General features: G+C 39.4%; 5 protein-coding genes across 5 annotated transcripts; 2 read left to right on the top strand and 3 right to left on the bottom strand.

Moving 5' to 3' along the window:
• Window positions 1–376: 376 nt before the first annotated feature.
• On the bottom strand, window positions 377–2,769 carry LOC140351590 (uncharacterized). The gene is made up of 5 exons (XM_072437477.1): window positions 2,674–2,769; window positions 1,555–2,163; window positions 1,347–1,468; window positions 1,161–1,216; window positions 377–857 (listed from the first exon to the last, which is right to left on the bottom strand). Exons 2-5 carry the CDS (start codon window positions 2,137–2,139, stop codon window positions 517–519), a joined length of 1,104 nt encoding a protein of 367 aa, XP_072293578.1. The 5' UTR covers window positions 2,140–2,163; window positions 2,674–2,769; the 3' UTR covers window positions 377–516.
• Window positions 2,770–3,247: 478 nt separating this feature from the next.
• On the bottom strand, window positions 3,248–6,292 carry yif1a (Yip1 interacting factor homolog A (S. cerevisiae)). Its single transcript, XM_072437445.1, has 9 exons — window positions 6,211–6,292; window positions 5,817–5,869; window positions 5,329–5,573; window positions 5,034–5,138; window positions 4,449–4,527; window positions 4,310–4,367; window positions 4,080–4,235; window positions 3,804–3,897; window positions 3,248–3,672 (listed from the first exon to the last, which is right to left on the bottom strand). The coding sequence occupies exons 2-9, from the start codon at window positions 5,845–5,847 to the stop codon at window positions 3,520–3,522; spliced, it is 921 nt and encodes a 306-aa protein (XP_072293546.1). The 5' UTR covers window positions 5,848–5,869; window positions 6,211–6,292; the 3' UTR covers window positions 3,248–3,519.
• Window positions 6,293–7,748: 1,456 nt separating this feature from the next.
• fosl1a (FOS like 1, AP-1 transcription factor subunit a) lies at window positions 7,749–10,738 on the top strand. The gene is made up of 5 exons (XM_072437416.1): window positions 7,749–7,951; window positions 8,062–8,162; window positions 8,365–8,628; window positions 9,325–9,432; window positions 9,530–10,738. The coding sequence occupies exons 2-5, from the start codon at window positions 8,067–8,069 to the stop codon at window positions 10,073–10,075; spliced, it is 1,014 nt and encodes a 337-aa protein (XP_072293517.1). The 5' UTR covers window positions 7,749–7,951; window positions 8,062–8,066; the 3' UTR covers window positions 10,076–10,738.
• Window positions 10,739–11,035: 297 nt separating this feature from the next.
• ccdc85b (coiled-coil domain containing 85B) lies at window positions 11,036–13,341 on the bottom strand. Its single transcript, XM_072437431.1, has one exon. It carries the CDS (start codon window positions 12,647–12,649, stop codon window positions 12,047–12,049), a length of 603 nt encoding a protein of 200 aa, XP_072293532.1. The 5' UTR covers window positions 12,650–13,341; the 3' UTR covers window positions 11,036–12,046.
• Window positions 13,342–18,553: 5,212 nt separating this feature from the next.
• On the top strand, window positions 18,554–23,766 carry fibpa (fibroblast growth factor (acidic) intracellular binding protein a). The gene is made up of 11 exons (XM_072437392.1): window positions 18,554–18,841; window positions 18,909–18,993; window positions 19,171–19,369; window positions 19,449–19,575; window positions 21,931–22,031; window positions 22,125–22,258; window positions 22,498–22,606; window positions 22,685–22,748; window positions 22,824–22,910; window positions 22,994–23,091; window positions 23,578–23,766. Exons 2-11 carry the CDS (start codon window positions 18,909–18,911, stop codon window positions 23,645–23,647), a joined length of 1,074 nt encoding a protein of 357 aa, XP_072293493.1. The 5' UTR covers window positions 18,554–18,841; the 3' UTR covers window positions 23,648–23,766.
• The last annotated feature ends 1,123 nt before the right edge of the window (window positions 23,767–24,889 follow it).

Genomic DNA, 24,889 nt, shown 5'->3' with positions numbered 1-24,889 from the left:
ATTTAAAATATATGTTTATTGCATGCAAACTAACAGTTGCACTGTAAATCTAGTAAATGGCAGTAAATGTTTAGGCTACATTAATATCTCTGGAAACAGAGCAAGTGGTAGCAGTAATCTTTCCCTAAACCAAACATAATTCTAATCTATTAAAAATCCCAACAATTTATACATAATGAAATTGATCTTTTTCTTTAAGTTGTTGAGTCTGAACAACTACACGAAATAACAGAATATAAAATATATCAAATAAAAATGATAACCCTGAGATTAACATTTATGTATACATACATTAATACTTTTAAGTATAAAATATAGTGTGTTCATTCCAATGAGTTCGTATAGTTATAACAAGTCAAAGTTTTAAAAACTGCATTGTAAGTGCTTGAATACTAATTCTACACCACTTCATTGTGTTATCTTTGATTGATCTACTCAAATATAAACTTTAGACACATAAGTCTTGGGGCAGTGTCTCTTTGTCACTGGGAAGCAGTGGATTTACAAATACAGATTTTAATATCCACCACCGGCCAGGTCCAACAATGACCCAGCAGCCTCTTGGGCTTCAGCATCAAGCTGCAAAATGTCCACAGTCTCCAGGTCCAGCTGATGGTCACCGGGGAGCACCAGGTACTCCTGAGTGTGGTAGTAGTGTAACTCGATGTAGCCACTGTCTGACAAAGGGTCTTTCTCCAGTTCTTCACAAACCTCCTCCTGTTGATAATCTACTGACTCCATGGTGACCAGCTCCTCGTGATCTGGGCTTAAATGGCAAGTTTGATTTTCAGAAAAACTGGAATTTTCTGTACTCAAAGATGGGGAATTGGATAGGAGAATACTATTTGAAAGAGAATCTGCAAATATAAAAAAGGAACAGCGGTGATTGGTTAAAACAATTATTATGCAAAGAGTGCACATCCATATGTTAAGACAGGCGCAAGAATATAAAGAGTACAAAGAATAGCCAAGGATTTGCGGCGTTGTCTAGGTAATAAAAGGTTGTTGCTATGCCAACAGAACACAAACACTTTAACAATGTTGCATGCTGGGAAAGCACCAAAGAGGCAAAAATGTGGCATGTTAATAAAATGTCTAGAAAGCCGTTTCTAATTTATGCAGCACCAAATTGTACGTTGCCGTTTCTTATTTTTACTGACCTGCAATCTCCACAGTGTCACAAATAGAAAGACAAGCATAATCACCCTCTTCAAACCTAAGAAGAAAAACGTTTAAAGTGAACAGTCATACAAAACGGAAATACACTTAAATAAAACGTGTTGATAACAGACGTAATCAGAATCAGATGAAATAATGCTTTGGAAAATTTCAGTGCTCATACTCACAACTCAGGCTTATGTATCAAGTTACTGTTATTGCTGTGATAACTATGAGTCTTTCTCAACACCTCAAGAAGTGCTGGTCGAAACTCAGGGCAAACACACCACAGAGAGCCCTTTCCCACGGACTGAACGGAAAATGCAAACATAAAAATCATGTCAAAGATTTAGAACAAAATGCTTTAACAAAACCTGACACAAACAGGATACTCACTTGACTTTTGTCCCTCTGGATGCGCCGAAAGCTTTTACTTAGAGACAGATTGTGACGGACAGAGTTTCTCCATCCCCCAGTGGCAGTTCTGTAGTAAGGGAAATGTTTCTCAATCCATTCATAAATATCCTTAACAGGTAGCTTCTTTCCAGGTGAATCTTCAATGGCCATAAATATAAGACTGCTAAAAGAATAAGGTGGCTTGGATGAGGCTGGGGATGAAGACTCATTTTGGGGCAGTGGTTCAACTTTGTGAAGAGGCTGAAGGGGTAACAAGTTGCACCGCTGATGCAGCCAGCTAAGACAGGTCAGGTCATCTTGGTCTGAAATGTGTGCTGGGCTCACACTTTGTATAGACTGTTCTTCAATAGCCTGAGTAGAGGAGTAAGAAAGAGGGGAGCAAGAGTGAGTAGACTCTGCTGTTGCTGGAGAAAGTGAGTTTGGGGAGGGAGGGAAAGAGATGGGGGACAGTGGCAGTGACAGTTGGTCGCTGATGCAGGAGTGTTGTGGTGAGGAGGAGAAAGGCTCTGCGAGTGTGCTGGGATTTGGAAAGTGAGCCAGCAGTGAATGTGCGCAATGCTCCATTGTGTCCTCCACGCTGGTACACACCTGCAGAAAACGACCAGGTTTCAGGTTTAGTAGTCAACAGTCTGCACTAGGCTACTTACTGTTGCAATCAGGCCCCATCTGAGTTTCAAAGGGGTGCAAAGATGATACCCTTCCATTAAGTGTCACCTGAAAACCCTTTTGCAACCCTGTAGCCCCAGGCCTGGCTGCAGTTTTCTGAATTAGTGACCAAAACTAGTTATAAAATGCTCACCATTTACCTCTTTTAATAAGTTAAATGTTAGCCAAGACCTTTCCAAAAAAAAAAAAAGACCTAGTTACGTTCAAAGTCCTGTTGTAATGCTGCATGGACGACTGTACAATAAGTTCCTAAAAGCAATCCACTGCAAATCTGAGAGAAAAAGCCTACCATGAAACTCAGGAACATACCGCATGGCTTGTGGCAAGCAAAGGGCTAATGGCGGTATAATATAAAGTTTCAATCAGCCACCTTTTCTCTCACAGGTGAGCAAATCGATTGCTCTCACTAAGAAAATAACAACTTATACTTACCAATTGACAACGAAAGTAACACAAATAAACGTCCCGACTTGTTTAAATGCCCTTTTAGTAAAGTTCAACTAAATAGGCGCTTTCTGGTGTAAAAGAGCGCAGTCTGAGCCTGCTCCTCCGGCCTGCGTTTGTTGCCTTCTGCCGTCTCTATGGAAACGGGAAAGACGCTAGAGTCGCGCTCATGGAAGCGCGCTCGCTCCCGACACAAACTCATGCATAAGAATTAGACACGTCCTTATTATATGATCTTATTACTACTCAAATTGATAAACAAAAAGATTCGGCTCCAGGTATAGACCTAACGTGACAGTACTTTAAAACGTATACAATACAATCAAAAGTCAGTAATTGCACATGCTTACAAAAATGCTCAATCCACATCCAATCACAGCTCAACAATGTAGACAGAGATGGTTTGTATTTAGCTGTGCCCTTTTTAAGACAGTATAATGTGATTATTTCTCATTCATTAAACTAATGTAAACATGTTAAGTTTTACTTTAAAAATGTAAACACCTGCCAAAATCAATTTCAATTACTGTACTTTACAGACACAATAAATAAAAGATTTACTGTTATAATACAAGTTTATTTTCTTGTTACAAAACTTTACCATGCTGGAAAATGTTAAGAATTAGCTGAATCGGAAAAAAACCCACATCAACAAATAATCAAAGAATATGGTAAAGTAAATGAGGGAGTACATTTAGAATAAAGCTTTCCACAAAACATGTCATCTCTCAACTGGGTATTTGGCAGTCATACAATATTAAAATTTCAATCACTTCAATAAATGTGGTTGTACAAACACACCTTGGATTGAACACTCATTTGGGGAATTCACAGTCACCTGACCAAGTGAGAGGTTAACCAGTAAATGATGATTGGCTGAAAAACAGCAGTCGCAACAGTAATATAAAGTCGGAGTTGAGGTTTGGCACCTCCCATCCCCATAGTGGAATCCGAGGAAGGAATAATTTTCATCTTCAAAGATCGAACCTATACAAAAATGAAATACAATTTTACCAAAACTAGGAATGGCAGTTCATATCTTTGCCATCTAGCAAATGTTTTCAAAATGTCAATATTTTAGATTTGGTGCATGATTACATTCTGATGACCTGACTTACTATGAAGAACATAAGGGCACAAGAGGACCATGCCAGGGCCACAAAATAACCATCATTGCCAAAGAGTAAACCAGACAGCACTGTGAAGATCATCCTGCAGGGATGGGAATAAACCAAACACAGTAATTACTGGCAATGTTAATACTGGACATTGTCAGCCATACAAACCTTTCCCAAAACTAAGTTGGACCATTATATATTCCCATTAGATGTGGTAGAGTTTTATCCATGTTAAACAATGTTATTATTTTATATTTTAGACATTAATATACTTACCCAACATATTTGTATCCACTGTATGCCACAAGATCAAATGTTGACAGGTCACTGTGGACTGTGAGTAAATATAAGCTCAACAGCATCACCAACACCTCAATGATTATCCACACGAGGGCAGTGCTGGCACACAAACCAAGGACCTCTGGACTAAACCTGTGGACAAATAAAACACTTAACCTTCCATACATTTCACCAGGTATGAAATGTGATACAGGACGGTGAACTACCTTTTTTGAATTCCCAAGGCTATTCCAGCAAGTAAAATATATGTGATGAAAGCCATTGCTGTAAGACAATATATAACAAGTATTAGTAAAAATATTTGTCAAAAAATGTTTTATCAGTTTTCAGCTTCATTTTAATTACTTGGTATATAAAGATCAGGTGCATTGACATCCTGCCTTGGAGTTAAAGGGCTGTCACGGTGGTATCTAACTTCCCAGTCCTAGAGAGAGTGAAGTGACAATATTATAATTAGTCATTATAATTCATACCAAAACATTTTCAATAGTTAGTAGATGGGTTAAGACTAATTTCATTGAATAAAGCATAAATGGCATGTTTCAGTTAACACAATTTGCTTCACAATTTGTATGCCTTTTTTATTTGTATTGTCATTGCAGAACTGCGGCCTCTCAATTCGCAACTTAACAGCTCTTAAACCATTTTTTTGGCTGAGCCGAGCCAAATCACATTTTCCACATGTCAACCGTATTGCCATTTTATCGTGCGAGAACTTTTCCCATCACTAATGTTTAGGATTTGCTTTAAAAAAAAACTGTGGGAATTTACACTGTATTCAAGGAGGAGAGTGGCATAGCGACAGTGAATGGTTATTTATCCTTGGCAAGTATAATATTACCATTCAAAAATAATGATGATTAAAAACGCTGTAAAGCACATGACAAAAGCTGAATATTCAACTCACAGTAAATACATTTCACAAGTTACCTGATGTGTATAGGGAAACATGAGGATCATAAGCTTCTTTACTACGTATTTGGTATCAACAGCAAAGAAGTATTTCAGCTTGTTCACAGACATGAATCTACTGATCTGAAAAGCAAATGAAATGGTTGCTTAATGACAAGCCCAAGAGTAGAGTAGCCCAAGAATAGTCAGAGAATCACATTTGGTCTCCCTGATATATAAAAATTGGCTTGACGCTTACTTTGAGTCATGGAGGTAAGTATAACATTTAAAAAGCTATTTTTTTGTGTTTATAGTGCTGTATCAACATCCTTACTTCTTTGTTTACCATATCCTTTCCTTGGTTAGCTAAAGATGAACCGTACATCATCGCAGCACTGGCCACCGGGTCAGTAAAAAGATTGTTTGCGCCAGGGCCACCCTGCAGGTCAGCCGAGGGCCCGTCCACACTGTACCCAGACGGAGTATAGTATCCTTGACTATTCATCGGGGCAGTTGCGCTTGTGTCATCAAACAACACAGAGTCTGAGGAAGGGGGACCACCACGAGTCCTCTGTTTAGCTATAAATAAGAATAAATAAAAACATTATAATAAATTAGATCCAACAATGTATTTATCCTTCTTCATGTCACAATCATCAGATTGTGACATGAAGAAGATAAAAATATATATATAAGATAGTAGATAGGTATTTAAACTCAGTGCATGATAAAGTAGGTACAGACCACAATCGATTGGAAAACTGAACGTAACTGTTTTCAACCTGTCAATAAATGTTATTGTTTTTCCTCATAGTCTCTTACTTGATCTGTACCCATGATGTGGCAAGTCCATCTTCACAATCTTCTATCGTTAGCTGAAAATGAAGTGACACGTTAGCAAAGCAAATTGTTACAAACGTTACAATCCCCTTAAGGGTAAATTGTTGTTTCTACCAAAATCATACATATAAAATTCTAAGGTTTGTCATAACTCGTCTGACCAACAGGGAGGTTATCTCAAACTTGATCCAAATTCGCCTACTTGCTTGGTTAGTGCTAACACATTTTAGCAGGCAAGACAGGTTTCTTTTGTAAATCTTTTACAAAGATTCAGTTTCTTTATACATAAAAACACAACGGGAAAACTGATTAATGCTAAGTGAGCACACAGATTTGGTAGAATTCGTGTTAAAACAGATGGGAACAGAGCACTTACCTGCGTAGCTAACGCCGTGGAAGATAGCTTCTTGGCTACTGTGGGATTGTTCCGCCTCCACTCTGCAGGGATTGGTCAACCGCTGTCTACGTGGAACGTGATTGGCTGCGAGCGCTGTGCCTGCGTGGCACACTGGTTCTTTGAACGGCTACATGGCTCTGTGTCAAATCTAAACATGTGAAAGTTTAAAACATTTATCTCAGTTAAGTCTATTTTCAAGAAGGATTGTTTTTTTCATGCGTAGGTCAACTGCGCAATCCCAATGAGTAAAATAAAAGCTACTTCTACTCAAGTAGCTAAAATAATCATCAATAACATTATTTGGAAAGTATTTGGAAAAAAACAAAACAAAGATTAAGCAAATCATCATAAAAATAAAAACTGATTAAAAAAGAGTCGTTAGTAGAGTTTTTAAATGAATTGATCTATGGAAGTGGACTTACATGGACAAGGAGGCTAGGACTGACCAACTTTTCTGCACTAGGTCATATAATAAAGATAATATTGAGAAGGAATAAACCCTTTTAATACACACTCACGTTGATTATTAAAAAAAAAGACAGAATGTCCTTGTGTGCCATGTTTGATAGAAGTGTGTCATCACTGCATTCCTGGAGCTTTAGTCAAATGATGCTCACCTTTATCCCATATTTCTTCTATTGATACCGTCAAGTACACCACAAAAGAAAACATCCCACATGTGCCGTTCTTATTACACAGTGTGTGGTAGTAATCTGAAATGTGATAGCAGAGAAAGAAGCAAGTGATCAACAGGGGAAGGCCCACTGGCTGTTTCAGTTTGTTCTGTCACGGTAAACTTATACTTTGTCCATCTTTTATTATATAGACGTGTATAATAAAAAATTACATATTTATGAAGCAAAGATAATACACAATTCTTAATAACATTATTTGGTACAAGAGTGAGCACCAGAGAGAACAGCTATTGCCAGTAACTGCCACAAGGGACAGCGTGGTCAGCAGCTGTTGAGGTGGACTAATGCCTCAACCTTCACATTTCTGAAGGTTTACTACTGTGGTAAAATCATAGAAAGTGTTGGCAAAATAACTTGCGGCTGGGGCCTGACTCATTGCCCCAAGCACGTACACTGATGTAGTACCAAAACCACAAGAAAATCTGGAACACGGTTCCAGAGGGGTTTTGGGAAAAGGAGGTGACTGCAGGCTCAGGGCTACGTTCATCACTGTTCATTTCTGTCAATTATATATACAAATAATTTTACCCCATTAAACAATTGTGTTTTAACTATTAGGTCTATTATTTAGAGTTATTTCCTGTGCCTACAAGTATATTTGATGAAGAAAAATACAGCTTTATAACACATTCTCTACAGTAAAATAAGGAGAAACCTATTTCCAGTGAACTAGGCAGTATTACAATTCAGTTTCATTGACTGAGGAATCCCTCGTGCTGAGCTGGAGGAAGCGTTCACCAAATATGGTCAATGACGTCACACCACGTGGTAAAGTTCGTGAGATTCCAGACAACACTATTTCCCGTAAAAAGCGGAGGGGCGTGGTAAATGTGGCGTAGCTCTTTGAGCGTTTATAACTTTACAATCATTTCTAGACGCCGGATTTTAGGTTTATAGCTTAAGACAAGGAGATGGTCTGACTATCGTTTTTGGACGTCTTTGGATATTTTGGAAAAAGGAACGTAATCTTTCTCTAACCCCCGCAATAAGGAACATTTTAGACTCTACCGTGTTGCTGCAATAAGGTGGGCTTGCCCCAAGTTTGAATTGAAACAATACTTGACCTGATAATTACAGCTGACGTGAAACTTCTAAATACCAACTGGATCATATCATTTTCCTTTACTTTAAACAGAAAGGATGTATCGAAACCTTGGAAATCAAGGAAAAGGAGAACCTGCCTACAGCAGCAGCAGCTCTGTATCACTGGGAAGCACATCAAGTACACAGGAGCAGGTGGGTGAACCTCTATTTTATTAGGCCTAAACGAAACCCACAAAAATTCAAATCTGTTTTCAAATTAATCATATTCTGTTAAAATAGTTAATTTCAAAATGGCATTACTACTAAGTTGACATTAATTACAAACTATAACATAGCTAACATATATAGAGATACATTTCAACTCTTAAACAGTGTATTTTTCTGTATTTGACAGAAATTCACAATGGCTGGCAGCAGTCAGTTTGTTCCAAGCCTAAATGCCATTACAACCAATGAGAGCCTTCAGTGGCTGGTCCAGCCATCCTTGTTGCATCCAGCAGGACCATCACGATCTCCTGTGCCTCCTTACCCATCCCTGTCCGGGGTGCGCCCTCTGGGGCCCGTACCATCACAGTCCCACTACTTACCCATTTTGAGGCCAGGGGTCATAAGAGCAGCAGCAAACACTACATCCACAAGGCGGAGGAATGATGAACACGTAAGTCACAGAAATGCTCTATTTAAACAAAAATCTAGGATCTCTTGGGCTAAATAATTTTAAATTGATTTCATACTAATAGGAATATTACTAGAACTTAAGTAGTACCATTAAATGTCAATGTTTGTTTCAGTTTGTATTGTTTGTAATGATTACTGCAATAAATAATAAGAATGATTTGATTTAAAATCAACACCTAGGCCTAACCTTACTGGTTTGTCAAATAAGGATTAGGACATATTATATTTGCACTCTGACGTGCCTTAAATGGTTTCATAATCTGAACAGTTTCCTCAGACACATTGAGACATAATCCTGTCACTTTCATGAAGTTGTAATTTTATGGCACAGGAAGTGGATTATCATGTGACTCACTAGGGCGAGTCATTGATGATGACTAACACCTGAGTCACTGCAGGGGTCCTGCACTCATGTGAAGTGACTCATCAGAAAAGGTGGGAAACGTTGGGTCAGGCACAGTGTTTAACAAGTCACTGGTTCAAAAGCACACTTGTTTCTTGATCAGCCGACCGCCATGATTATGATGACTAAGAGGAAACGAGTGGTTGTAGCATTTCTCCTCTTTCTTCTCTAGGGATCATGTTCCGTTTGTGCTTTGCCCTGTAGTGTATAATGTACTCTATGATGTGTGTGTAATGAAATGCAAAAATGTGTATGTTTTTATGTTCTTTTCAGTTATCCCATGAAGAGTTGGAGAGACGCACAATAAGAAGAGAAAGGAACAAGTTGGCCGCTGCTAAATGTCGCAATCGCCGTAGGGAACTGACAGACACCTTACAAAATGTAAGACAATACAGTTACAATACAAGATCATTATTATTATTATTAATACAATATTAGTGTTATTATACTAAAACAATGTATGTTGCTATTATTTTAGGAGACTGACCAGCTGGAGGATGAAAAATCACGTTTACAAAAGGAAATAGCTGACTTACAGAAAGAAAAAGACAAGCTTGAGCTGGTTCTGGAGGCTCACCGTCCAATCTGTAAAATAGAGGAATCTGACTCAGATTCTGAGCCACAGCCGTCACGTTCTAGTTTGGAGGGCATCAAGGTGGAGCTCGATTATAGGAGACCTAAGGCCTTGTCGAAGCCAGCAGCCAAGACAGAGAAACCCAAACCGAAGATAACCATCCCACCCAAACCGATTTCCTCTGCTGCTGCCTCTGAGGAGTCTCTCCACACACCAGTCTTGACATCCACTCCTTCTCTCACTCCCATCACATTTGGCATGGTTTTTACCTATCCATCAAGTGCACTAGATACTGGTGCAAGCTCCAGCTCCTCTCATGGTCCATCACATCATGGGCATATCCACCAACCTCCGGCTGCACAGTCGTGTGGGGTCGCTCATCGCCGCAGCAGCAGTAGTGGTGACCAATCAGATCAGTCACTGCACTCCCCAACTATACTTACACTTTGATCAACCTATGGAAAATTATCATAGCACTACTGACGCTAGTCCTTTTAAATAGATTATTGTTAAAGCAGTTTACATTTCACAGTGGCTCGTTTCAACTCTGAAATGTACTGTGCCAGTCGAATTTTAACAATATATTTGTTACACTCTATAGATTTTTATACTATTTTTACATAATGCATGAAGTCACTTTTTTGTGGAATTTATTACAGAATTTAAGGGATGTAACGTTGCATTTGATGACAAAAACGTGGTTACAGTAGATGCATTACTGAACAATACTGTCATGACTACAACACTCAGTGTGCCTTAATATGTGTTTTGTTTTTGTTAAAAGAACCTACAATTGTCTGTAAACCAATTGTTTTATTGACGTTTTAGCTAGATATTCTGTGCTACCGTTTGTTTTATGTGTTTGCATTCGACAGGGTACTCATGAAAAAGGGAGTTTCTCTCATTGAGTTTTTTCACCTGTACGAATAAATAATTGACTGAGCACTAAGGCTGGACCATAGATGAGGAATAGATTCTGTAACACTATTTATTTTACAGAGTGTAATATATTTTTGATAATACCTTTTGTAGATGAAATGATCTGGCAGTGCCTCAACATTTTCTTCATGACAAATGTACTATTTAGATTAAATAAACATGACAAATGTCAAAGTTGTTTTTTGTTTTGATTAATGGATTTACCCAACACAATTGAGCAGTAGGATGATAGAGTAGATGGTCAGTTTCCTAAAACAAATACAATTTCAAGGATGGAGTACATCTCATCAAACTGGTATTAACGGCATTGTGTCGGGAGAGGGAAAGTTAAGCTATCAAGCAGGCTTCAGAATGAGCATAAAAAATACTCATGAAAACAATGGAATCAAGTACACACTAAGTGCAGAGGCCAATCCTCTAATGTTTTATGTTCTGTTTTTACATAAAAAAGACACAAGAGAAGGTAGAAAGTGTAATTCACCAACTGTATTAAAGCTCTATGGAACTATCAGCATAACCCCAAAACAACCAACAACAAAGCAAGTGTTTTCTCATTCAACCATGTGCATCTACGACTTCAAACAATCAATTATCAATGTTAATATATTCAATTAGAACAAATAGAGGTAAACATAATTCTAATATTACAAAGGGAATAAAATGTGTAATGTATAAGAGTACTATTTTAGCACTCACAACAATCTATGAAAAATTCAGACAGATAGGGACTGAGAAAACTGTAACCCAACTTCATATCAAGAATTCACTTAGATTTTACATACAAAAAAGTTGTCTGAGGCATGTTTTGTTTTTAGATTTCACTCCTAAAAAAGGTCCAAAGACATTGTTGAGGTCCAGTTAAAATCTTTAAATTTTCACACCAAGCACCACCAACAGTAAACCTGAAGGGATCCAGAGCGTTAACAGTCTGTGATCATCATGCACACGTAACACTCCAAATCCTGTCCTGAGGATGTGAGTGCATAAATATTACACATTAACAGGCATCAATTTTTTTTTTTTACCACAACTGATCGATGCCTGATATTGTTTTTTTTTTTTCTTTCGTGTGTGGAATAAATATGGCTCAAAACTGGATTGAAAAGGATCTTTACGTTTTCAAGATCCGTGCGATCCTCCAGTGCAATAAGGAAACAAGGCTTCCAGTGTAGGCTAGCCCAGTGCAGAGACAGATTATTATGTGACCCATTTATTTGGTCCCATTTCATTTCACTGTTATACCACTGAAAAGAAGTTAAATAAGCAGAGGAAAAAACACACACATTAAAAAACACTGAAAAGTCAAGATACATTATTAACTGCAACGTGTTTTAGGAAAGTCCTGAATATGAAACAGTGGCACTCTTGATTGAGCAGCATTCAGAAAGCCCTAATGCCTTTGCACCAAAAAAAATGTGTCCGTCTTGTTCATCACAACAAGGTCCACATTATAGTTTCTGAACCCTGGTGGGAACATGACTCTCAGTCATCAGGAGAGCACACCAGGTGCAGCTGGTCCGGGCTTCCAACACTGCCTGTGCTGGAGCTGCCGTCCCCCAGGTCTCGGACCACCATGCAGGGCAGGTTGAGCTCAGTGGAGCCTCCAGGACTGGAATCGCTTCGGCTGACACACTCCTCCTCTAACACCACACATAGCTCCTTGAGGTCCAGGTTTTCTTTTACAAGACCATCCTGCAAGCGCTCCAAATCAGCAAGCTTCTTCAAGTAGCCCCCAAGATCCTCTCGCATCACTTTGGCCGCATGGTGCCCAAACAGCTGCCATTCTCGGGCCAGCTTCTTCACTTTGAGTCTGTCGTCGTCCAGGAAACAGCACAGGTCTCGAAGCTCTACATTTTCCTCTTGAAGGCGTTGATTGATTACTTTTAGTTCCCTGATTTCGAGAAGATGTCCCTGCAGCTGTTTATTCACTTCTTTAATTAGCTTTCCTCGCTGAATCAGTGCTGAAATCTTCTCCGTCTCCTCTTTGCGAAGCCGGTTCACCAGCTCCTCTTTGGAACATGACAGCAAGTCTTCGTCTGACACTTTTGACAGCTCCCTGTTTAATACCTCGCCTTCGCTGCTCATTTTGGACCATGAACTCGCTTGTCCCTGAGACTCGGTACGTCAGGTCGTCACTTAACAGAACGGTGCGCAGCCCGAAGCCATCACAGAACCACTCCGTTTCCTCAGCCCGCGTTTTCCAGATGCCACGGTCCCTGGAATGATCCCCGCAGGCGAAACGCAGGCATAACCATGTGATTCCTGTTTGTAGTCAAATTTAATTCGCGCAGTATAAAATCCCTGAGTTCAAGTACAAAAACGCGCTGCAAACTCCCATTAATGTCAATCTGCCATCCACGAACGGCGGCAGAGTCGGTTGAAAGGCCTCCAATGTTGTCCTTGATTTACATATTTTCACTGTGGAGTATCTTAACGGCTTTCCAGTGCGACATGTAAAAGACCCGTTGGATATACCGAGGCTTAATCCAACAGTCCGAGCGTAGCCTGCAGATGTTTTTTTTTTTTTTACACTACTGACATCGTGTTTGCTTGGATAGGTGAATCCACAAGGCTCGCTCCGTTATTCGACATGCAGTGCCGTAAAAAAACACACATTGATGTCTTCGCATAGGGTAAAGTGTGTCCGGGAAACCAAAAGAGTGCAATCCAGAGCTTTACTCGTTCATCATTCTTGCTCCTCCATAGCTGAGCGAGCGCCACAACAATGTCCGCTTCTGCCACTTTCTCGGCTCCAATTTGCCCTGAATCCAGTGAACAGCTTGTGCTACAACACGGAAGCGCACGGCTCGTTTCTGGCATTCAACATAAAAGCCGCTGTTTTGATCGCAATGGTTTGGCGGATTCATTTAACATTTAGGGTTAAGGATATTAGGCTGATTGTTTTCGGTCATGGTTTTAAATGAACACAGCCACAATCTAAAATCAGGTTTGATGGTCGAATAACAAAAATAGGCAACTTTATTTTGGAAATAATTCGGAAGTGAAGGTATGGTGGCGTTTACCTTTCTTTTTTTTTTTGCATGATCGGTCACAGCTCTGAATCGATACATTGACGCGAGGATTCAGAGACAGCCAAGCATGATGCTCTCAGAAAATTCACGCACATGTAGGTGCTCAGTCTGGTCCTGCGTCAGTCCCTCAAGTCCCTTTTCTAAGTTAGGCCAGTATTGTTTGGCCACATCCCAGTATAGTTTATTATTTGAAAACATGAAATTGAACTAAAATGTCCCAGATCACCCTTGAAAAAGAAGTCTTGATATCATTGGGTGCTTACCTAGTAAACTAAAGGTTAATAAATTGTGCCGTGCGCACCAGCGGAAAGTGACAGGCGCCTTTCCGTTTTGCCGAGGTATTCAGCCACATGGCCCACCATTATTGTTTTCACTGAGGCCACAACAAAGCAGGGTGTTAACGGGCCAAGTGTACTCCGTGGTCTGGGTGTCATGTTAGATTATCACACTGGGCCCACATAACAAAAAGACAGATATCTCCAACATTTAAAATTTGATGGACATGTGCACAACAACAGAGGGATTTAGACATAGAATAGAGAGGGGTGGATTTGGCCTGGATTTGAAGGAAAAGATCAGATGTGAACAGAATAGAGAAAGAGCACATTGCTGTGAAGTTAGATAATTAGTGCATCAGACGATGTTGCAGGCCTTCTTTTAAATAGCCTAAAAGGTTTTAGTCCATGAAAAAAAGTAATAGTCCATGAACAGATCCTTGTGGAACTCCACAGATTACATTTTTATGACCAGAATTTTGTCCATTGATATGTACATATTATACTTCATTGGACATCATTTGGACAATCATCCTTCTCCTATAAGATCTGTAAACTCTAGAATTCATTACCCACTGAAATAAAGAGCATCGCTGAGGTAAATGTTCACCTCCAGACTTGGCTGAAAGAACATCAAAACTGCACCCACCTGTAAGTGGCTGAAAGTGCATGAGTGAAAATGTATGAGTGAGGCAGAATGAGCAGTGTAGATGATTTACCACTGATTCATTTATAACAATTAAAATGTGTTTTAATGCCTTTTATATCTGTAAAAAGTGTTGAAAATCCCAACAATAGTTGAAAATTAGCACTGGCTATAAACTTTGTTTTGTAACTATGTATGATTGCATTGTCCCTGTCAAATAAATAAATAAAATATTTCTGATGATTTGTCATTTATCTTTTGAACCATTGGCGTGCTGGCCCCCGTGATCGCCAATAGCATACAGACACACAACAGTTCATGATTTAGGGTACCAGATGCTTTGCACAAATCAATAAACACACCCATAATATGTTCAAATGCGGACAACATCTCTTAGATATCCTTGTAATATTCAGAATTAAATATGTTATAAGTCAAATTTACAGTTTAGCGCTTTGCTCATTGAATCTGCAGAAATTACTGTTTCTCAGTCCTTTTTATTGTTGTTTATTGTTTAATCTGAATTTAGTGGTTAGAACCACAATTCACATATTTGCCGTGCACTGGCCAATCAGAGCTGGCAATGCAGTGTCGTTTTAAGAATTTGTGTGTGTGGAAAGAAGCAGATACAGCAGAGAGACCGACGTTCACAGGGAAATTCGGACTCGGACTTGTACTAAGTACAATCACATGGCTAAAATAAAACTAAATTACAAGTATACTATGCAATAACTCCAAAAAAAAGTTAGTAATGTGTGTAATTGTATTAATTTATGGAATAAAGTAAACAAAGCCTATATAGCCCACACTCCACACTGGCAGTGATTATGGCAGCAGGAAATTTGCATTGAAACTAAAAGCGTCAGCAGCAATGATCAAACTTTATCAGCATTTCAGAGATTGTGGATTCTTTTCGTGCACAGGAATGTATAAATTATTATGTGCAGAAGAACGATTAACTGAATTGACAAGACTCCAGATTGATGAGAGAAGTGGATTTATGGACAAGTAGTGAGTCAAGCTTCACATTAAGTAAGTTACATATATAATTCTGCATCAATTTGGCAACAAATCTTTGCAAGACTGTGCATTGGCGATAATAATTATCACTATATTAATTAAGTGAGAGCGAGAGAGAGAGAGAGAAAGAGAGCGAGAGAGAGAGAGAGAGAGAGAGTGGGTCCAGCTCGACTCAGACGGTCCCTCATCTGCCTGAAGAGTGGGTCCAGCTCGCCTCAGTCGGTCCCTCATCTGCCTGAAGAGTGGGTCCAGCTCGCCTCCGACGGTCCCTCATCTGCCTGAAGAGTGGGTCCAGCTCGCCTCCGACGGTCCCTCATCTGCCTGAAGAGTGGGTCCAGCTCGCCTCAGTCGGTCCCTCATCTGCCTGAAGAGTGGCTCCAGCTCGACTCAGACGGTCCCTCATCTGCCTGAAGAGTGGGTCCAGCTCGACTCAGACGGTCCCTCATCTGCCTGAAGAGTGGGTCCAGCTCGCCTCAGTCGGTCCCTCATCTGCCTGAAGAGTGGGTCCAGCTCGCCTCCGACGGTCCCTCATCTGCCTGAAGAGTGGGTCCAGCTCGCCTCCGACGGTCCCTCATCTGCCTGAAGAGTGGGTCCAGCTCGCCTCAGTCGGTCCCTCATCTGCCTGAAGAGTGGCTCCAGCTCGACTCAGACGGTCCCTCATCTGCCTGAAGAGTGGGTCCAGCTCGCCTCAGTCGGTCCCTCATCTGCCTGAAGAGTGGGTCCAGCTCCAGTCTCCCTCGTGTCTGTCTGTCCGTCTGTGAGAGTCAGATCTCTCCTTCACTGGAACTCCTCCAGGTTTCTACGCTTTTTTCCCAAAGAGGGTTTTTTTGTAGTTTTTCCTGGCCGAGAAGGAGAGTCTAAGGACAGAGGACCCTGGGACATCGTCCCTCGCCACCACAGACATTGTCTGACTTCATCGCCACCACAGACATTGTTGATTAATTTCTCCCTGTGGCCCTCAGAGGCAACTGTTGTTGTGATTTTGGGCCTTACAAAAATAAACTGATTTGATTTGATGAGAGAGAGAGAGAGAGAGAGAGAGAGAGAGAGAGAAAGAGAGAGCGAGAGAGAGAGAGAGAGAGAGAGAGAGAGAGAGAGAGTAGTTTAAAGAGAAATTATCATAATTTCATTCATTTTCTACCGCTTGTTCCCGTTATGGATCGCGGGTGACTGGAACCTATCCCAGTGACTTTGGGCTTTAGGCGGGGTACATCCTGGTCTGGGGCCAACTCGTCACAGGGTTAACATAGAGACATAGACACACATACAAACCATTCTCTCTTACATTCATTCACTAGGTACAATTTAGAGTTGCCAATTTTGCTCATGCATGTCTTTGGACGGTGGGAGGAAGCCGGAGAAAACCCACGGTAACAAGGGGAGGACATGCAGACTCCACCAGAGAGATCATGTGATATTGGTCTGGCCATCATTGTTGAACATTTGTAAATGTACCTGGCAACGTATAATGTAGGGAAAACTGAATGTCAAAGCAAAATTATGGGTTTCTTTGGGGCGAACAAAGATAAATTAAGAAATTATTTGAAAACATCTGTCAAATAGGTTTATAGAATGAAATTCAACTTACATTAGGAGGATCTAGGGACAGGGGACCCTGGGACATTGCCAAGTACCTATGAACATTGTTTAATCCGTTTTTCACTGTCGCCCTCCGAGACAACCGCTGTTGTGATTTTGGGCGTTACAAAAATAAACTGAATTGAATTATTCACAAAGAATAGTGAATTGGTTCTTGCAATTAAATATAATGCCATGGAATCATTGTTAACCATTATATTATTGTATTTGCATGGTTGAAATAAAAGTGTTTTATGACGGTAAAGGCTATAAAAACTTATGATCAGCACTTTCTCCATCTGCTTACTCTTCACGCAGTTCATTTGTTTATGGTTGCTATAGTGACCCTTTCAACAGAGTATTAATAAAACAATTCTATTGGCCTTAATCTAACAATTGATGCCTACTGACCCAAGATAATCTGTATTTCATTTAAAGTTATATTTTAATCAACTTAAAATTTTACAGCACAAGCACAGTTAACGCTGTTAACAAGACCTCCTGTGCAGATCCGATTAGTGGAATGTGATGATATACTCCCGGATCGGGGGAAGAATCAATTTTTCCATTCAACAATGAATTTCATAAGAAATATTTTGTCAAGGCTAATTCACTAATGTTGTACCAGATCATTTCTAGTAGTGACTACTGGAACCTAGAACTTGCTATATATTTAGAACAAAAATCGCCATTTAACATAATTTTATTTTTTTTGTGTTATATCATTGGCCTATAGCAGGTTATGATTGTCTCAGCAGTTTTACGTAATTATAAATCTGATATTGAGTACATTGCCAGTTCTAAAACTATATTGTCCAGAATTATCTGACAGAAAGATAATGTAAAATGCACAACAAAGAACAGTTTATAATCAAATACTATTCTACTATACCTTTAAAAGAACAAAAAACAAAACGTTATCGTTCCAAGTAGCCTACCGCCTGGTAAGTGCTCAGGTCCCGTATCTCTAGTCTCTCGAACTGAGGTAAGTAATTTGATCCACTTTTTAGTCCTCCTTTTAATAGTATCTTGGTTAGAACTACTGTATCAATGATGAAGTCCAATTGTAGACTTCATTTACCCCTAGTTTAGACCTGGAATAGTCCTGTTTTAGACCCAGTAAAGATCTGGGGGTTCTAAGAAAGCCAAATGTTTTGAGAGCCACTGCTGTAGATTATCAATATTTTCTACAAATCTAATGATATTAATATTAATAATAATATTTATATATTTATATTGAACTTGACATTTCAATGAAATCTTAAAGCTCTAAATCTGAGGGCTGAATAATAGTTGGCTTTATTTAGTAGGCATAAATATTGCTTGGTAAAAACAATTTGTGTTCAATAAAATAAACACAATTTGAACAGCTTGAAAAAAAAACTGCTGAAAAAAAAACAAAAAAAAAAACAGAACACGTGAACGCTGCATTTTCCTGTGACGCAGAACATCCCGGAAGTAGGTCTCGAGCGTCTGCTGTTGTTGACATTGCTTAAGCTTATTCTAACTAACTCGCTGTGTAATCTGATTTAACCTCTTTTTGAACAGTTATAGCCTATTTTATAGAAGAGTGCCCACGAACAAGTGTCCTGTTATTAAACAGCTAACAGCTAGCATTTAGCTTTCGGCGAACGTACAATGACAGCTAATTAAACCATGGAAATCAAACGATAGACCAACTAACACTGAGTTCGTCTCTGAAGTCTGTGGAAACTACGCGTTAAAGGTATTGGTACTATGGTGGAGTCAGTGTTTAACTCGTGTGGCTGACAATGTTTTAATGTTATCTTCAGATGGCCGTGGAGCTGGACGTTTTTGTGGGTAACACCACCATCATGGATGAAGAGGTTTACCAGCTCTGGTTAGATGGTTACACAGGTATAATAAATATATAGTGTGATTCAGAACTTTGCGAAAGTTCAATTGTTCTTCAGTTGTTCTATTATAACTTGGCAACATGTCCAAAATGTTCCTACCATTTAATGACAAAATGTTTACGTGCTATAGTCATTTTGATTACATATGAAAGATCTTGACATTGTCTCTATGTTGCAGTGAATGATGCTGTGAAGGTGAGAATGGAGGGTGGTGTTCTGGAGGAGTGGGAGACAACTCCTGATGTGCTGCTCAGTGACACCATGGACCAGTACAGGACCTTCCAGATGTGTGAGCGTCTACTGCACAGTCCAGTCAAACTGGCCAATCAACTGCTATTTCAGATTCCCCCTCACAGACAAGCCATGCTTATAGAGAAGTACACACTTCACAGTTTTGTCCATCCCGCAAGAAACACATGGAACAAAATGTCATGTTAATTTCCTTTTTTTCTCCAGGTACTATACTTTTGATGATGCATTTGTCCGTGAGGTTCTGGGAAAGAAACTTTCCAAAGGAACAAAGAAAGACTTGGATGATATCAGTAGCAAAACCGGTGTGACCCTCAAAAGCTGCAGAAGACAAGTGAGTGCTGTTGGAAAAAAGATTACTTAGAGAGAAGGTGTGCTAAGAGAACTGACGGATTAAATGAAAGTAGGTGGCGTATATGACTGATGGTCCTGAGATTAAACTGTCCCATTCAGAAAATTGTTTATACATCTCAAAATATCTGACAACTATGAAGTAAGATAAAAAAAATTAAACAACGCTCCATTTGACGCTAACTTTTCCAACACTAACCAGACTCGCAACTACGTCGTGTGAGTGGTACCAAAAGGGCTGCAAGATCCTCTGCCTCAACAGCTCGGTCACTAAATGGGGTGGACAATGGCAACTTGTCTGGAAAAACACTATTACATATATATTTCTTTCACAGGTTTGAAGAATATAAATGGACAAGTATAGATATGTCAGACTGGTGCTTGACTGGTGAATGCTTTAATAATAATAATAATAAATATAGCCGCAAGCGGCAATGATCGGCCCTCGCCACGCCGCCGCCACGCCGCAAGAGGAGGGGGCGCTAATGCGCCCCAATTGTCCTTTTATTACGCCTACTGCTGAATCTGAATCTTCTCCCCTTTGTTTTACCATCAAAAAGCTATTTTATTTTGAATTCTTGGCAAAATGTGCGGCTTTGCCGCACAGACACCGTGACTCTTTGAATGAAAATGTGGATAACTTTTGATGGTCCACCCCTGTAGATGAGTCTCACCAAATTTCAGGTTAATAGGGCTGACGCCCTGGGAGGAGTTTGTGAAAGTCTAAAGTGTAAACATGTTCTGGCGATTTCCCCATTGGAATAACATGGAAGGTTTCATGGGTCTCATTGACTTTTTTGATGGGGATGCTAAAATTGAGTTGTGTGTCAAATTTCATATAATTTCGCAAAACTAAACATTTAACCTCCATATAAAATCTGTAGGGGGCGCTGTGGCGCCAAATGAATTTATTTCACTTCAAGTAGGTTTAGGGCAAAGAGTTTAACAACTGATTCTAATTTGACGCAATTCGGACTTTATCTGCGCAAACGGCAGAAATTTTAAATATGGGAGATTTCTGAAATTCTAGCTACAGTTTGCGGCTTCGCCGCACCGAGACCGTGAGAGGTATCAATGTAATTTGGATAACTTTTGATGTCCCACTCCTCAGTAGCATTTTCACCAAATTTCAGCTTTTTAGGGCCAACGCCCTGGGAGGAGTTCGTAAAAGTACGACGTTTGGAAAAACTCCGAAGTCATGTTTAGCCATTTTTGAAGCAATATGGCCGACATTTGGTTGGGCGGACGGCGTTGCCGTAATAATATTTTTTACTTCTCTTGTCACCATCTACCTCTGCGCCAAATTTCATGATTCTACGATCAGATTATTTTTGGGTCATTTCCCATCTCTCAATGCATTTTTGGTACATTTGGGGGCGCTGATGCGCCAATTTTTTTTATTTTAGAAAAGGGAAATAGCCAGAATGTAGAGAGGCACGATTTTTAGAGGTGTGAACATTTTTGTGACTTTTCGTCAATGTTCACTGGGTGAAAAATAGGGGGGTTGGTCCCGAGAAGAAGAAGAAGAAGAAGAAAGAATAATATTCCGATGCGAAAACAATGTTTCCCATTTTTCAAATATCATAAACTATACATTTTCGGAAAGCGCTCGCGCTTTCCTACCTCATGGTGTGGGTCCCTGGTCACTGACGGGTACTTTCGTTAATTTTGAGTGGGCTCCGCCCACTTTGTGTTTTTGGCCCTCTATACAGTAATAATGTTCAATTTTTGCATTACATGCTTATATGCACGGAACATGCAAGAGATGGGGAACGTATTCGTGAGCTACTTAGCGCAAATGAGTGCTTTATATGGGGATGACGACCGCGAAGCGGTCGTCATCTCAATGTAATGTGCTCGTTTAGTGCGCACTTTTGCACAGGCTTCGCCCGTTTACAACGGTAATGTTCCATTTTCCTACTACTAAGTAGTATGCACGGGGCGTGCATGAGTGAAGGAGTGCGTTAGTGAGTGTTTGGAAGTGGGCGAGCGCTTCGCGCTCGATTTCGTGCGCACTATGTGCGCACTTTCGCAGCCGTGCTTCGCACGGCCTTACGAGATTAATAGGCCTCTCGCCAGCTTGTGGCGCTCGGGCCTAATAATAATAATAATAATAATGTAATTCTTGTGTGACCCAGAGGACTATACGCACATATTTGGTCTCTGCTTTCAATAAAATAGAATAGTCTAAAAATAAACTCTAAAGAAAGAAGGCGGCAACTTTTGCTCGATTACACTATTTTTTATAATCAGTTAAAGCAATAATTGTAATTGACATTTGATTAATCCCACAGCCTTGTAAATGATTAAATATGTTTTATTGTGTGCTTAATGACAGTTTGACAACTTCAAGAGGGTTTTCAAGGTGGTGGAGGAACTAAAAGGACCCCTAGTAGAGAACATCCGGCAACATTTTCTTCTGTCAGATAAACTTGCCAGGTGATCAAAGGAATACATAATATATAATAAATAGCCTTAAAAATGGCAAATGGAAAAACTAATAAAATGTCAATAATCTTTTGTTTGTAATAGGGATTATGCTGCCATTGTTTTCTTTGCCAACAATCGTTTTGAGACTGGGAAACGAAAGTTGCAGTATCTAAACTTTCAGGATTTTGCCTTTTGCGCCGGGCAGCTGATCAACAACTGGACGGTGGGGGCTGTTGGTGAGTATGTTCAACTTTTTGGCCAATATCTTGTAACTTAAATGTTGTGTGGGAATGGTGGACTCAAGATCCAAGATGACGTTTACCTGCATTAGAGAAGAGAAATTTGTTCACAAATGTCCACTAGAGGTCCCACTTTTCCATGTCATTTAAAGTATTTTACATAACTGAAAGTATAAACTGGAAGAAACCCATTGTCCCTGAACAGACGTAATTGTGACCCAGAACATTTGTTACAGATAACATGGTGGAAGATATGGATGTTGATCTTGATAAAGAGTTTCTACAAGAGCTAAAAGAGCTGAAAATACTGATAACAGACAAAGACCTACTGGATCAGCACAAAAGGTTACATATTTATGTATATAACTTATGCAACTAATAGCTACCCAAATCTAACCTAATTTACATATTTTTTTTATTTAGTCTTGTTTGTACAGCTTTAAGGGGAAAGACAAAGGCATTCAATGAGATGGAGGCTAATTTCAAAGTAAGAGATATAGAGTCCACATTATGCAATGACACCCTCTATATTCATACTAACTAGCTTTATTTCCCTTTGTAGAATCTTTCCCGAGGTCTGGTCAACATTGCTGCAAAGTTGACCAACACTAAAGATGTCAGAGATTTCTTTATTGACCTTGTAGAAAAGGTTAGGTTTACATTTTATTAGCAAATATTCTACAGCTTATAGTTGATTGCCAATGTTTATTCCTACTCCTCTTACTGCTTCAGTTTATTGAGCCTTGCCGCTCGGACCGGTGGACTGCGGCAGACATGAGACTTTTTCTAACTCATTACACCAACTCTGCACATATACTGGATACATTCAAGTAAGTCATGTAGCTTATCAGTCAAAGTATGGCGCCTGTATTTACACTGGTAATATCTGTGCGACTGTAGCGCTAAAGATACTATGTACTACTAATACTCTTTAAAGAGGCACTAATAATGAAAGGAAAATATACTCTTTGGCTGCCTATAATTGCTGGCTGACCCTTAGTTGCTATATTTAACATTGAATATTGGCGCCCCGTTTCTGCCAGTGGGTGTCACACTATTTTGGCCTATTTCTTAAACTGTAGTTACCTTGTTTCTCTTGCAAACACTCTGGAATGTAGTTATGGGTTTACACAGGCCGGCACCACTTCACACTTAACAAAGAGATATTCATAAAAAGAAATTTCACTGTCAATGCCTTGCCAGACAAAGAGGGCCTCACTCAAAGCCATCGCAAATTTAACAATTACACATTTTCATAATATATTATTGTTTTTTTTTGTAATTTTACCCAATTCATCTTCTTTCTACCCCAACAGACAACAGAATGTGTGGGACCGTTACATGGACGTTGTGAAAAGCTGTATCTTCAAGCTGTATCACGACTGAGATTGAATAGCTTTTTTACTGTTATTGTCGGTCTTTAGTCTATAGTCCTTCCTTTTCATTTAGTTACTGTTGAATTATTTTTTTGTGTCCATTTGTAAATTAAATCAGATTTATACAAATTTAATTTATTTTTCTTACTAACCAACACCACAACATATATATTTGTTAGGTTTTATCAGACATGATTTTCAGAAATGAAGTGGACAAGAGGCATTGGCCCAGACTCACTGCAACTCTAGTTTCAGTTTACATTTAAAGTTGCATGGAAATTCATTTGTTTTGGATAATTTTTATTTGGAAGATGTGCTGTTATATACAGGTATTACATTCAGTGCACACTAGTTTACTGAATTTGTTGCTATGAAATATAAATAAAACAATTATACATAATAAAAGGGTTAAGATTGGGCATTAGAGGAGAAATGATTATTTAAACAAGGCATTAAAAGTTGACTTGTGTCATGGAGGAAACCTGGAGCGGGGCACAGTTGGATGATTTTTAACAACAAAACACTGTAATTGCAGCTGTCACCAACTATCACCCAGAACGAGCATAGATAAACTTTCGGGTTAAGTAAAGGTTTGCTCCCCAGACAGTGTAGCAGTTACTGTTAAACCGGCACAACATTTCAAATTGTTATAACTGTAAATATGTCAGTGATTAGGCAATGTTTAAACAAGTAAAATGCAAATAAAAAAAATTATTGATACTAAGTAATACTTAGTAATAATACGTAATATTATAAGTTCTGCTACATTCTTGACATATAAACTAACCACCGGAAATGACACCAAGTGCTGTAGTAGATTAGTCAAAAATGAGGTAGAATTATAAAAGTTATATTTGTACATAGACCCATATATACATATATTATTAATAGTCTTAGTGTATCTTTTTTCAAAAATAAAAGCAAATCTTCAAGCCAAGATTCCATGGTCTCTAATTCACTGTCTAATTTCTGTCTACATTCCATAAACTCCCCAGCTATAAATATCCTGCTTGTCAGATTGAGACCAAGTAGCTTTATGGAAAAAGGGTTACACATTTGGGCAGTATAGATAGATGGGGGGTAAGTGGTAAAAGGAGGGAGAGCTTTGGGGTTTTGCAAGGGTTTAGTTTAAATGAAACCAGGTGTGTTGTGGGACCAGAAGAGGGGGCATTGAGTAAGAGGATGGGGGGTGCATGTGGCAGGGCACTGTGCTTGAATCTGAGAGTTGTTGTTCTGCCTGAGATTTGGACAG

The sequence above is a fragment of the Eucyclogobius newberryi genome, unplaced genomic scaffold, assembly GCF_026437365.1.
Source record: "Eucyclogobius newberryi isolate DKJ021-1_F unplaced genomic scaffold, fEucNew1.0.hap1 SCAF_11, whole genome shotgun sequence".
In the NCBI taxonomy this organism is placed as follows: domain Eukaryota; kingdom Metazoa; phylum Chordata; class Actinopteri; order Gobiiformes; family Gobiidae; genus Eucyclogobius; species Eucyclogobius newberryi.
This window is presented reverse-complemented; position numbering and strand designations above follow the sequence as displayed.

What these genes read in the sequence shown, in the direction of transcription:
- LOC140351590 (XM_072437477.1), bottom strand. Translation starts at nt 2,139, where the DNA reads ATGGAGCATTGCGCACATTCACTGCTGGCTCACTTTCCAAATCCCAGC. An exon ending in TCCAGAGGGACAAAAGTCAA is followed by an intron (nt 1,469 to 1,554) that starts GTGAGTATCCTG and finishes TTTTCCGTTCAG; the next exon opens with TCCGTGGGAAAGGGCTCTCT. An exon ending in TTGATACATAAGCCTGAGTT is followed by an intron (nt 1,217 to 1,346) that starts GTGAGTATGAGC and finishes TTTTCTTCTTAG; the next exon opens with GTTTGAAGAGGGTGATTATG.
- yif1a (XM_072437445.1), bottom strand. Translation starts at nt 5,847, where the DNA reads ATGGACTTGCCACATCATGGGTACAGATCAA. An exon ending in ACCTGATCTTTATATACCAA is followed by an intron (nt 4,368 to 4,448) that starts GTAATTAAAATG and finishes ATTGTCTTACAG; the next exon opens with CAATGGCTTTCATCACATAT. An exon ending in GTGCCCTTATGTTCTTCATA is followed by an intron (nt 3,673 to 3,803) that starts GTAAGTCAGGTC and finishes ATTTTTGTATAG; the next exon opens with GTTCGATCTTTGAAGATGAA.
- fosl1a (XM_072437416.1), top strand. Translation starts at nt 8,067, where the DNA reads ATGTATCGAAACCTTGGAAATCAAGGAAAAGGAGAACCTGCCTACAGC. An exon ending in CATCAAGTACACAGGAGCAG is followed by an intron (nt 8,163 to 8,364) that starts GTGGGTGAACCT and finishes TGTATTTGACAG; the next exon opens with AAATTCACAATGGCTGGCAG. An exon ending in TGACAGACACCTTACAAAAT is followed by an intron (nt 9,433 to 9,529) that starts GTAAGACAATAC and finishes CTATTATTTTAG; the next exon opens with GAGACTGACCAGCTGGAGGA.
- ccdc85b (XM_072437431.1), bottom strand. Translation starts at nt 12,649, where the DNA reads ATGAGCAGCGAAGGCGAGGTATTAAACAGGGAGCTGTCAAAAGTGTCA.
- fibpa (XM_072437392.1), top strand. Translation starts at nt 18,909, where the DNA reads ATGGCCGTGGAGCTGGACGTTTTTGTGGGTAACACCACCATCATGGAT. An exon ending in CTGGTTAGATGGTTACACAG is followed by an intron (nt 18,994 to 19,170) that starts GTATAATAAATA and finishes TCTATGTTGCAG; the next exon opens with TGAATGATGCTGTGAAGGTG. An exon ending in AGATGGAGGCTAATTTCAAA is followed by an intron (nt 22,749 to 22,823) that starts GTAAGAGATATA and finishes TTCCCTTTGTAG; the next exon opens with AATCTTTCCCGAGGTCTGGT.